Raw genomic sequence first — 12,492 nt, forward strand, 5'->3', positions numbered from 1 at the left:
CTTGAAATGACCTCGCATGTTGCTTGCACCATCGTACACTTGGCCACGAATTGACTTAAGATCAAGATTGTTATGTGACAATACAGAATAAATTGCATTTTTAAGTGTTTGTGTTGTAGTGTCAGGTACATGAACAAGCCCAAAGAAACGCTCTATAACAAATCCTTCTTTATTTACAAATCTCAAAACAATTGACATTTGCTCTTTATTAGACTGATCACGTGCTTCGTCAACAACTAACAAAATTTTCCACCATCAATCTCCGCACAAATCATCCTCCTCACCCTAATTGATATAAGGTTTAGAACCTCTTTTTGAATTGCCATTGATATATATGATGCATATTTAGGAGCTGTACGAAACAATTCTTCCATCTCCGTGTTATAATCGCCAATTGCCTTCAACATTTGACGAAAATTTCCTTTGTTTATGGAATCTGGTCCTTCATCGTGGCCTCTATATGCAACTCCTTGAAAGGCACACAAACGCACTGCATAAATAGTGGCTTTTAGTCTCAATCTATTATTTTTACGCTCTTCTTCTGTAAATGTCTCAAACACATTTCGTATGTCTTGCGCCTCGTTTAACAAATCATCACATGATTTTTGTGCAATGTTGTGAAACGATGTACACTCAGTCCCTATATGATGCAAAAAAGCACAACTTTTTCCACCAACTTTCTTCCAATTTTGAAATCCATCTATAGTAAATGCTTGTTGGCTGTAGTGCCCCATTCCAGAAGGCTTGTTGAATAGAAAACATGGAAAACAAAACGCAGCATCTAAGCTCTCAGAATATTCAAGCCAGTGATATAACTTAAACCAAGAAGCTTGAAAGCTACGTTTATGATTTTCTAGCCCCGATTTTGGATATACAGAAAGTGTTTGTTGAAAGGTACCAAGATTAATATACGCTCGCCTAATAGTATCTCGTTCATTCACCGGATAATCATAAATTTGCTTACGCAAACCAGAATCCCGTTCTAGTGTATTATGATCAATTTCATTAATTTCAAGATGAGGTTTTTTGAAACGGTTATCAGTATTAGGAACAGTGGGCGTGGGGGTATCTTCATCTAAAACAATTTCCGGTGACTTTTCTGAATCTTGCAGAACTTGTATGTTTTCTTTTAAAAAACACATCAATAGTTGATTGTTTTTTCATGTTGATATCTACGACACAACCAACATTACTAAAAATCAAAACATATCAATATAAAATAACAATAAACAAATGAAGTTTTTTATTTTAAAAAGAACATTCGAATAATCAATAATTCCAAATAATTTTACTAATTCAACGTATGTTATCCACATTTATGATTTTATATGCAAAATAAAACAATAATTCTATTAATAATAAACTAATATAATAAAGTTAAAGTAAAATATAAATGAATGGCAGATATGTGGAGTGTGTTGTCAAAACCACATACCACAATTTCTACTTTATTGACTATTACTGTCGCAGTGATGACTAGTGTAGGGAATCAACAGTAAAAGTGATCAATATAAATATAAACAAAAGGAAAGCAAACAGCCAACAAAGATACAAAGAAAAAAGCATAGAAGCAAAACTACTAACCTAACAAGAGAAGTGAGAAACGACGACCAAATCAACGAATACCAAATCAGCGGAACACTTAATCACACGACGGAGATTACGTCTCAACAATTAACGGTCCAAGGCTCCAAGCTCCGACGACTAGCAAAGAGGAGTATCCGGCAACTATCACGAGTGCGGTGAACAATCCGGCAACCAGAAAAAGGCATAAGACAACAACGACCTTAATGGGTGGTGTTTTTCCAGTGAGTTTCAAGAAATAGTTTTCTGGCGACGGGATAAACATAGGATTTTAGGTTTACGCTTTTCAGTTTCTTAAACTCAAACTTTGGTTATATTGTTGTAATTTTGATTAGATCGTGGGTTTTATAGATTTTAATAGATATTAACTTTCCATATTTTAAAGAATCGTAAAGAAACAAGGCTCAAGGATGGTTTTGATTTTGTTAAAGATCTTCCGAAAATTTTGTAACTGGTTTATCAGTTTATGTTCACATTATATGGAAGTCGGGGGAGGGGCAAGGATGTCATTTTAGAATATATTTTTTCAACACGGTTATCAGACTATGTAATTACTGGTATAAGGAGACCTAAAAGCGGGGAGACCATTGCCTCCCCAGACCCCTAAGACGGTCCGCCACTGATTACCACCACCTGCCACTACCACCAACCACCACCCAACACCTATTATCACCATCCACCTCCAACATCCATCACCCACCACCATGCATCTAGTGATTTCTTGTGTATTCACTTTTGGAAATCAACCCAACTCTTCTACATTTGATTTGTTGTTCTTCTTGTATGATATTGATTACATTTACAACTATATGGACTTTGTATTGCAAGGTTCTCTTTGACCAAGAGGGTCTTTAGATTTACTTTTAAAACTCACTTATAGGTTTAAAAAGTGTTTTGATATTTTCAAATGTGTTTTTCAGATTGACTTTTTGGCAAGCATAAAAAATGAGTTTTTTTAGAAGTTACGAATTACTAACTTTCGATGACTTTTTTGTTTTTTGACTTTTAAAATCCGAATACATTTAAATATTTTTTTAGAAAAAGTCAAATCAATAAGGACTTTTTGTCAAAAAGTAATTTTTACGTTTAAAACAATCCCAAACACTCACCGTTGAAAAAAAATTCGGTGTTGCAAATAATAATGTATGAAAAACGTTTCACCTCGATCCTACTTGCTCACATTGTTTGAAAATCATATGTGCAATTTATCCTTCCGTATCTAGTATCTAACTATTTACTCATGTTTATATGGTTCTGCGTGGAGACAAAATGAGAGCAATTGTACAACAATTAGCTTTGAACATCACAAATTGGGGAAAGAAGAGAATCTAAGTCAATCAACACCAATCCTTCTTGTATCCAAGTTTGTTCTAGCCAACACCTTGCTTAAAAACAATTTCCAAGCCAAGATGTTTACTTTAATCAAGACTACATTATTTCGTCTAGTTGGATTGCCCCAATGATCAAAGTACTTCTAAATACGCAAGTGGTTCTTAGGATTCCAAAGCTTGTAAAATTATGCATTAATTCTGAAGAAGCCACACATCAGTCCTTTGAGGTAACTACGAAGAGCAGTGTAGGGACATCTATCTCTCGTTGACTCACTTTTGATGTTGTTGTAAGGTAATGACACAATTTTCTCTTAAATATTTTGGTAGTTTTGCTTTTTGTTATTTTGATATTCTTCATGAAATCGTTATTATGGCATTTTCAATATTAAAGAATTGGAAGCAAAGATAGTCGATGGTCACATTTACGTTTGAGATTATTAGTTTTTATTCGAGGTCATTTTAGTAAGTCCCTATGTAACAGTTTGAAATGCACATCAAATGTTTATGAAACGCCTAAATAGTATCTTCTTTAGGCATGAACTCAAATTCCATCTCGTTTCTTCTTCATTTTTATTTGGTATTAGTAGTAGGAGGAGTAACTGAAACATCCCAAATACAATCTAAAAATTTCATTTTAAATCTTTAATAAAACCATAAATATCATTCATCATATAAAAATCATAAGTCTTGTATCCCAAAAATATCATAAACATCTGTCAATATATTGAGTATAAACATCACAGACTGATCAAATGGTGCGTGCACTGCAATTATCATGAGCCTTTTCCCTTGCTACCAGAAGTACCTAAAACCAAAACTGAAAATTGTAATCACAAAGCTTAATGAGTCTCCCCAAAACTACTACATACCATACACATAATCACATAATCATATAAATCGGGCCCCCGCCCCTTCCTCGGGCCCCGCCCAGCATTGGACAGCATCCGACATCAGGCCCCGTCTGTCATCGAGCCCCACTCAATATACAGATATGTTTCTACCAGGCCCCACCTGTCTCTGGCCCATCTCGCTATACACATACAAACAATAACATATAATCATGCTAGTACATAAAGAATCATACACAATAATATATATCCCAGTCATACGGCTTCGCCCCTACTCTGCCAATGATGAGATATGGAACCCCGTCCACACTCATCTAGTGATGAGATATGGGACCCCGACCACACTTACCTCCCTACCAGACACATAAAAGAATTAAAAAGACAACGAGTATAACTAAACATGCATTCCTGCATCGGGTACCACCCACCATCGAACCGTAGTTTAGAAACATACATATAAACATTCCTCGGGCCCTGCCCGACATCGAACCTAAGTACGGAAAGCATACAGACCTTCCTCGGGCTTTCCCCGACATCATACCGAAGTCTAAAAACATATAAAACAAGCACATGCAAGAATCACAAAGACATCAAGCATACAAACATTCCTCGAGCACCGCCCGATATCGGATCAAAAATCCGGAACATATAAAACTTGATCGGGCATTGCCCGACATCGAAGCTTAGTCTGGCACATACTAACATACATAAATGGGCTAGCATTGGTGCTTTCGATCATTCCTACAGGAGAAAACTAACCTTGCAAAGATGAATGCAGAATCCCACGGATAAACCTCTGGTTGCTAGCTGGCAGATCACCAAACTGTTGATCTCTCGACTCCCCGAGCTACTAATCATCAGAATAACACTCAGTCAAAAACCAATAATCCTTCTTAGGGTAAAATTACCATTTTACCCCTAATCTAGTTGGGTCTATAATCTAGGCCCAAATCCATAACATGAAATGCCCAATGCTAGGTAGATTTTCCCAAGCCCACTAATGACCCACCAATGGCCCAATTTTATAAATTGGGCCCAAACCCTTACATGGGCCTTTTGCTAAAGCCCATTTACTTTTCTGAATCAATGATTTTCTGATGGCCCGAAGGTCCAAGCCCGTTAGGCGCAATCAAGGCCTAACTATATTGGACCCACTAAGGCTTAGTTCATTATCTAAGCCCCATTAGGGCAAGCCCAGCAAGGCAAGCCCAACAAGAGTCTAGTACTCTAAAATCCTTAGCCTATTATGAGCCCAAACCAAAAGATTATTCCAATACCAAGCTAGTCAACAGTTAAAGAGCCCAAAACTTGCACATGTCATGCTCACATCATGAGCACCTTATGCTCATGTCATGAGGTCGTGACTTTGGCCGAGAAACTTCCTCGAACACACTCTCACGTCGTGAGGCTTCATTCCTTATGCCTGAGTCTGGATCTGACCAAAAATGAGCATTAAGCTGTTAATCCATTAAGCCTTGACATGGGAAAGTCTAGAGGGTCTTCCTTGACCCCAAGGATTATAAAAATCGAAGCTTTCCAGTCACATACATCCAATACATGACTCAACCTAGATCTAGTAAGACTAGAAGAGAAAGGTGGAATCTTTGAGACTTATATAGGCTTATGAGCTTAGAAGTGTCACAAGGAGGAGCTTATCTCACCAAAAGGAACCACCACAAGAGCTTCTTCTTCTTCTTCTTCTTCTTCAAGGAAATAAACAAAACCAATAACACACCAATACCACCAACAATGGCTCAAAGTCTCAAGAGGGCCGAATCTAGGGTTGACTTGGGAGTGAAAGAGGCTGAAAAAAAGCAACCCTAATCATCTCATACTTTCAAATACCCTAAAATTAGGGTTTTGGTGCATCAGACGCTCCTCACATCGTGAGAACTTCATGCTCACCTCGTGAGCCTTAAATGAGCTTGGTCAACAAGTCAACGATCACTCACCCGAACTACTCCAAGTTCAAACTGCCATAACTTCTTCTTTTCAACTCCATTTTTGACGTTATTTATATCTACAGAAATGTGGCAAGAAGCTCTACACATATATCAAATTATCCTCACCTCAAAACCTTCCGAACAAAAATCCAAAACTCATAAGGAGCTCAAACTGCCACTTTACCGATATACCCCTTTACTCCAAGGCACAACCCAAACTCCCGTATCACCTCAATTACATTTCCCGTATCTAAATGAGTCTAAATCTCTCTTTTCCAAAGACCTAAGCCTTATGATAACCAATCTTCAGTCCATAGTCCTGAATTAGGAAAGTGATTCGGAACAGTGCGTTACAACTCTCCTCCACTTAAATTAGATTTCCTCCTCGAAATCGCTCCTTTACTACACCTATTTACTATAATGATCTGAGAAGTGTCACCGATGATACTCTGCGTAAGATTATCTTCTCAAGATGATCAAAAACCAACTAAACTTCCATCCCGAAGAAAAATGAACTTCAACCTTCAGCAATTCACTTCTGTCTTTCCAGAGTCCGAATCTATATTGTTCTGTCTCCCTGACAGACTGCCTACACATAACTATCTACAGTTCAAAGGAACTAGGACCTCCCAGGTCCAAACTTATCTGTCAACTATCTGGAATATTGGATTCCCGCCCGGTTGCTATCCCGAAGAACGCCCTCCCAATCACTCCCCGTAACTTTCGAAGAGTACTTCGACTATGTAAACTACTCTATCCATGTTACCACTCTTGACTCTATAAATCGTGGGATCCCCGACCCCATACCTTGACCCATCGGTCACTATCAGGTCCCACCTGCACTACTATAAGCACACAGGCCTCGCCCATGGGTGTGACATCCCCATTTTCACGACCAAAAAATTATCGATTTTGTTTACGCTTTATAAAATTCAGAGTATCTCTTTTAATAATGACATTGCGGAATTTGTTCCCAGAAAAAACATGATAATTTCATTATCAAAGCATTTCCAAAGAAATGTATTTTTATTCATTTTAAAACATTTGGGATGTCATCGTCAATACAGAAACATAAGCATAAACAGAACTTACATTAATTTACACTAGTAATCTATATCTCCTTAATCTCTCAGTGTAATGTAACTTCACATCGTCACCTGTGATACAAGTAAACTGAGTGGGTCAGGTTGGGAAACCTGGTGAGTACATAGGGTTTTCAACCCACAATAATATAATTATTATGTTTAATCATCAAACAATTAACCCAATTCCACATCCCCATTATCTTCTTTATTCCTAAGTACCTTCCTTAAGGATTTATCCTAAGGGTCGTCTCCTACATCATATTTACCTCTCATCTGCTTACATTGTATTTCCTTATATGTTTGTTCCTAAGGACTCTCCCTAAGGATCATCACCTACATCGCATAGACAATATTGATTCAGGGATTACTCCCTCAATACGTGCCCAACAAGGGTTAGGGTATCATCGCATGAATACGTAGTTACAACATCGCCCGAACTCGTAATTCATAGTAAGGGGTTAGAGTATCATCGCATGAATACGTAGTTACAACATCGCCTGAACTCGTAATTCATCACCTACAGGTTATGAGCATGATGGTGTTTCCACGGGGTTGTCTATAATAGTCTGTGGTCACCATCTATACTCTGGTAGAGGACTACATTTCCAAATTGCTAGACAAGGTTATAGTATCTTTCATCCTACATCACCAATTCATCATCACCTATCTATCCTCACCTAATTATCATCACCTATCTCTCATCATTTTATTTCCTCACACATCAAGTATTTCATGTACCCATGTTTTATCCCAACATATTATGTAGATATAAAATAAATATACAGTTTAAATCATTTAAATTGTATAAAATCATTCATCCATCATAGACAACAAGTATTCGGATAATATGCACACATAGCACGTAATTTATATAAAATACTTCATATCTATGTGTAAGATGAAAGGGATCATGCACTCACAACACATTATATATATATATATATATATATATATATATATATATATATATATATATATATAATACTTCATATCTATGTGTAAGATGAAAGGGACCATGCACTCACAACACGTAATATATATAAATACTTGATATCTATGTGTAAGATGAAAGGGGCCATGCACTCACAACACGTAATGTATATAAATACTTCATATCTATGTGTAAGATGAAAGGGACCATGCACTCACCTGAAAAGGTGGTGAATCTGAACTCAGACAGCGCTTCGCTTCTAAAAAATAATTTCCTTCGACGAAACCTAGTATTATTACCACTAGAGTTTAATCTATTTTTCTCTGAGACTAATTAATAGTCTAGCTATTATTACTATTATATAAGCGTTAAAAAATACTTATACAACACATAATAATAGTCCAACTACTTATTATAAGTTCCTAATAACGTTACCATAATTATATAAACGATACATTAAAAATAGCGTAGGCGTAGCTCACTTACAACGGGTTTTATAGAAAACCGAGCTTTGCTTGGACTAGCGTTCCCAAGCCGAAAAGCACTTTTTCTCGGAGCCATCGAGCACTCCGGGGCTTCCGCCTCGTGCTAGGGAGGTTTCCTAGGCTTTTCGGGGGGTTTCGGGGCCAGAGAGAGATTCTAGAGAGAGAGAGAGAGTAAATAGAATAAAGAATGGGAAAGGTTTGAAGAAAATGAGGGTGGGAGAGGTTCTATTTATAGGGTGAAAAATGGCTGAACTTGGTGCCACATGTCACCATCTAGTGGCAAGATTTGGGGAGAAAGCAATGCCAAAATTGTGCCACATCATCCATTTTCTCATATCACACTTCCGACTTCTAAAATCCGTAACTTACACATACAAGCTCCGTTTTTGACGTTATTTATATCCACGCGTAGGTAAAAATAAGATCTATAACTTTCATTTTGACTCCGTCAGCTAACTCTCGACCGATCTTAAATTTAACAGTACAAGGATATTATATTGATAAATGTCCGCGTAAAATTCATAACTTCTACACACGGACTCCATTTTCGTCCGTCTTTTTACCGTTGAGTTCCTATTAATGAAATATTCAATTATCATTTAGGTCACGTAGGCCAAAAACCTCTCGATCTAAAATTTGAGTTTCGGGCTGTGTGCTGCTAAGTCAAATCTTAGAAAATTCATAATTTCATCATACGAAGTCAAATTTTGACGTTCTTTTTTTTGTATGTTCTTGGTTTAATGTATGCTAAAACTTTTGTTTATATTTCTAAGGCTAAAAAGTCCTCCATCGTAAATTCACTATTTACGTCTCCCGGTGTCATGCCGGTTTTGTCGTAAAACTTCGACGGACCATAACTTCTTCATTATAACTTGGATTTCGGTGTTCTTTATATGTACGTAACCCTTGAGACAGATTCTACAACTTAGTTAAGATTATTTATTCTAAATAATCTTTTTTCAAAAAGTCGTTTTCGACCTCTATTATCTCTAAATTGACTAGCCCGGATCTACGGGCGTTACAATTATCTCCCCCTGAGGATGATTACGTCTCGAAATCATCAACGAAACAAGGCAGTATAATGACTCCATACGTTATCTCTTCGTCCTAGGTAATAATCGTAACTTCTTTGTTCCTTCGAATGAGTATCTAACTCTTGGACTCCTTGACTGCAGGCGGCGCTCGATCTCACTCCCGCTCTCTGTCTCATGTTAGGCGTTTAATCATGACCTTTGATTCACACTCCCAATCCTTATTAGGGACTCCTTCTTCTTCTTAACAACTTACGATAAGTTATTTGATTTCCACAATAGACCGATGGATCATGTTCCAACGACTTCTCATCGTGTGTCACAACGCTTAGACTCAGGTCTCTTAGAGTCAAATTTCGGAATGGAATATACTTTCCTTCATGTGACATAATCACATTCTAACATGTAGTATTTCTAGCTACAAGCTTATTATTTTAACGACGATTCGCGATACTTCAATTGATTGCTTCGATTATATTTTATTTCAATCTTCCGGCTTAAGTCAGATGCTACATCAAACTTGGTTCTCTGAACCACATAGCATATTCATCTTAGTCAGACTCGATTTGATATGACCACTAGGGTCGGAATAACAATCATCTTCTTTGTCATTACCGAAACGATGGTAACGACATACTTGAATAAAACGGTATCACTTACTAGCTTCTTGGTAACCTTGTGACTTTCCCTGATCCAAGTGTGAGTCCTATGCTTCCGGTAGTATAGGCCTCTACTACCTTTCACACCTATTCATACTCGTCCCAAGTATTGTCTCGCAGTTTTCCAAGTTATTATCAAATAAACAATTTTAGCACATAAAAATGTGTCCAAACAATCACAAAATTTTCCCTAGACTCTATTAGGACTTCTTCCATGCATATCTTCAATCATCAATTCTGCTTCAGCTCGGTGGAAATGCCATACGATGGGTCAACTTCATGAATTACGCCAATCATTCCATCATCTCGCCAATCGAAGGTGTACTTCAGACGTACTATACTCCTCTAAACATACTGCATGACATATTCTAAAGGCAAGATACCACTCTTACGATATCTTCTGATAGGTGTCATTCACTATCATAAGCCTTTTCATTTACTCTATTTACTCAATTATCTGGGTGGTGACAATAATACAATCCCTACTATATTGACCGACCCGACCGCACTTGAAGCAGCCAAAATCACCACCACTACCACTCTTACACGCACCCTCGTGTGTCTTGCCACAACGGATACGATCCTAATGACCCCTCTATCTAGAATCCAATGTCTTGGGCCTCTTGCTCGACCCTGAGGATGTCTAAACCTCGTTTGACTTCATCTTCCTCTTTGTCTCTAAGTCGATCTCCTTCTCCCTAGCTCGAGCGATCATATCCTCCAGCATCTTGCAGATAGAGACTCATAAACTATCTGTTGTCACTCTTCAACATCTCATGGTACCAAGCCTTTTTCATCTCCTCATCTGCCAGATACTACGGAACAAAAAGGTCCCTTTCCCTGAACTTATCGGTGATCTTCGCCACCGTTTCCTTAGTCTGCTGGAGATCTTTGAACTATCATGCTAACTAATGCACCTCAATCACCGGTGCAAACTCAACCCTGAACCTGACTGAGAAGTCACTCCACATCATCGCATCAATAGCGACATCATATCCAATAGCATGTCCAACCTCCTCCCACTAATCATGTGCTCTGTCCTTCAGAAGACAGGAGGCGAGTCGGACCTTGTCCCCCTCGGGACACCGGCAAGTACGAAAAGAATTGGTGACATCTTCCAACCACCGACTGTTAGCAATGGGGTCCTTAGCCCCATGATAATTTGGAGCTTTACAAGCTCCGAACTCCTGAAATTTCATCGTGCACGCCCTCATCATGGCCGCCATCTCAATGTGGAATGCACTCAATCTCTCATCAAGAATCTCCAAGATACCCTCCTTGACTGTACCGAAGATCACATGAGTTTGGTCAATGATACTGCACGTAATCTCAGCTGAAATAAAATTTCTCATCTAATCATCAAGCTTCTCGACTCTAAAACTCGAGCCTGATCCCTTGTCAACACTAGAATTGCCATCTGGTCTAGTACGTAGAGTCACCATGTTGCAACATAACATAACAACCATTAGAATACTCATCACTATCGAGCGATTAAACACGTAGTACAAGTTTCGTGGTTTTATCTCAGCCCTCCTTGATTCGAGTACGGATCTTCTGCTTTCAGTAGTATAAGCCCATACTACCTTCCACATCTATCTGTACTTTCCTCAAGGATTTCCTCAACTCCACCAAGTCCTTTTTCACTACTACTGCTCCCAGCTCTAATATCATCCTAGGCTTTCCCTAGGGTAATCTCTGACCCACTCTTCACCATCAACTGCATAAGAAGTCCCGTCTATCCCCCCTAATTATTTCACGAATACCATTACATATCACTAAGACCAAATAATTCTTTGAATAAGACGTCCGACCCTTCCCTACAACGGTTAGACTCAAATGAGAGCTACAAAATAAGGCTAAACCTAACCTTCTTAAATTAGTTAATCCTTGCAATATGTAAAGGATCATATTCGTTTACTACTTAGTAAAAGATAACTAAAACTCCTAAAAGCACATAGCAAGCAACATTCGAGCATTGAGTAACTATAATCAAGCGTGTTCTAAACAGGCCATCATACCTCTAACTAATCAATACTAGCATGCAATTCATAAAGCTCATACACATATAACATGCATATAAGGCATCATCCTAAATCCTTAGCCCTAGTCTATCATGTAGTTCTCGTAAATATATCATAACATAAACTTGTATGGGTAATTTGGGAGTACTTACTTGAGCTCGGCTGATTGCATGCACCACACCCTTTTTCTCTTTACAAAATCTTTTTTATAAAAATGGTTTTCTTTTTGAAAATATTTATATGTTAGGACATAAAATTTGTGGTTTATACTTTGCTTTTCATAACGTTTAGAGTTCTTGGTCTAAGTACTGAAAACACCATGGTTTCTATGCTGTGTGGACCAAGATCTCTTAATTATTTCAGTTGGGCTTTGGGTTGGGCTTTGTATTAAGTCTTAGTATATATAGTATATGTTTCAGTCGTGTATTGAGATAGAAACTCTGAACACTTTGATTAATTTCGAGATCTGGAGAGAAAAAGAGAGAATATCTTATGTACCAGACTATTAATTAATAATAGTGTGCATTAAAGATTCGTGTTTGTGTTCTTACTCCATATTTTCGATTTGTGTTGT

General features: G+C 37.8%; 1 protein-coding gene across 1 annotated transcript; it reads right to left on the reverse strand.

Moving 5' to 3' along the window:
• Window positions 1-236: 236 nt before the first annotated feature.
• On the reverse strand, window positions 237-1,142 carry LOC145003022 (uncharacterized). Its single transcript, XM_078962189.1, has one exon. The coding sequence runs from the start codon at window positions 1,140-1,142 to the stop codon at window positions 237-239; it is 906 nt and encodes a 301-aa protein (XP_078818315.1).
• Between the last annotated feature and the right edge of the window lie 11,350 nt (window positions 1,143-12,492).

The sequence above is a fragment of the Lactuca saligna genome, chromosome 1 (assembly GCF_052625555.1).
Source record: "Lactuca saligna cultivar CGN05327 chromosome 1, ASM5262555v1, whole genome shotgun sequence".
NCBI lineage: Eukaryota > Viridiplantae > Streptophyta > Magnoliopsida > Asterales > Asteraceae > Lactuca > Lactuca saligna.

Bases quoted from the DNA above. Each gene is read 5' to 3' on its own strand.
- LOC145003022 (XM_078962189.1), bottom strand. From the start codon at position 1,142: ATGTGTTTTTTAAAAGAAAACATACAAGTTCTGCAAGATTCAGAAAAG.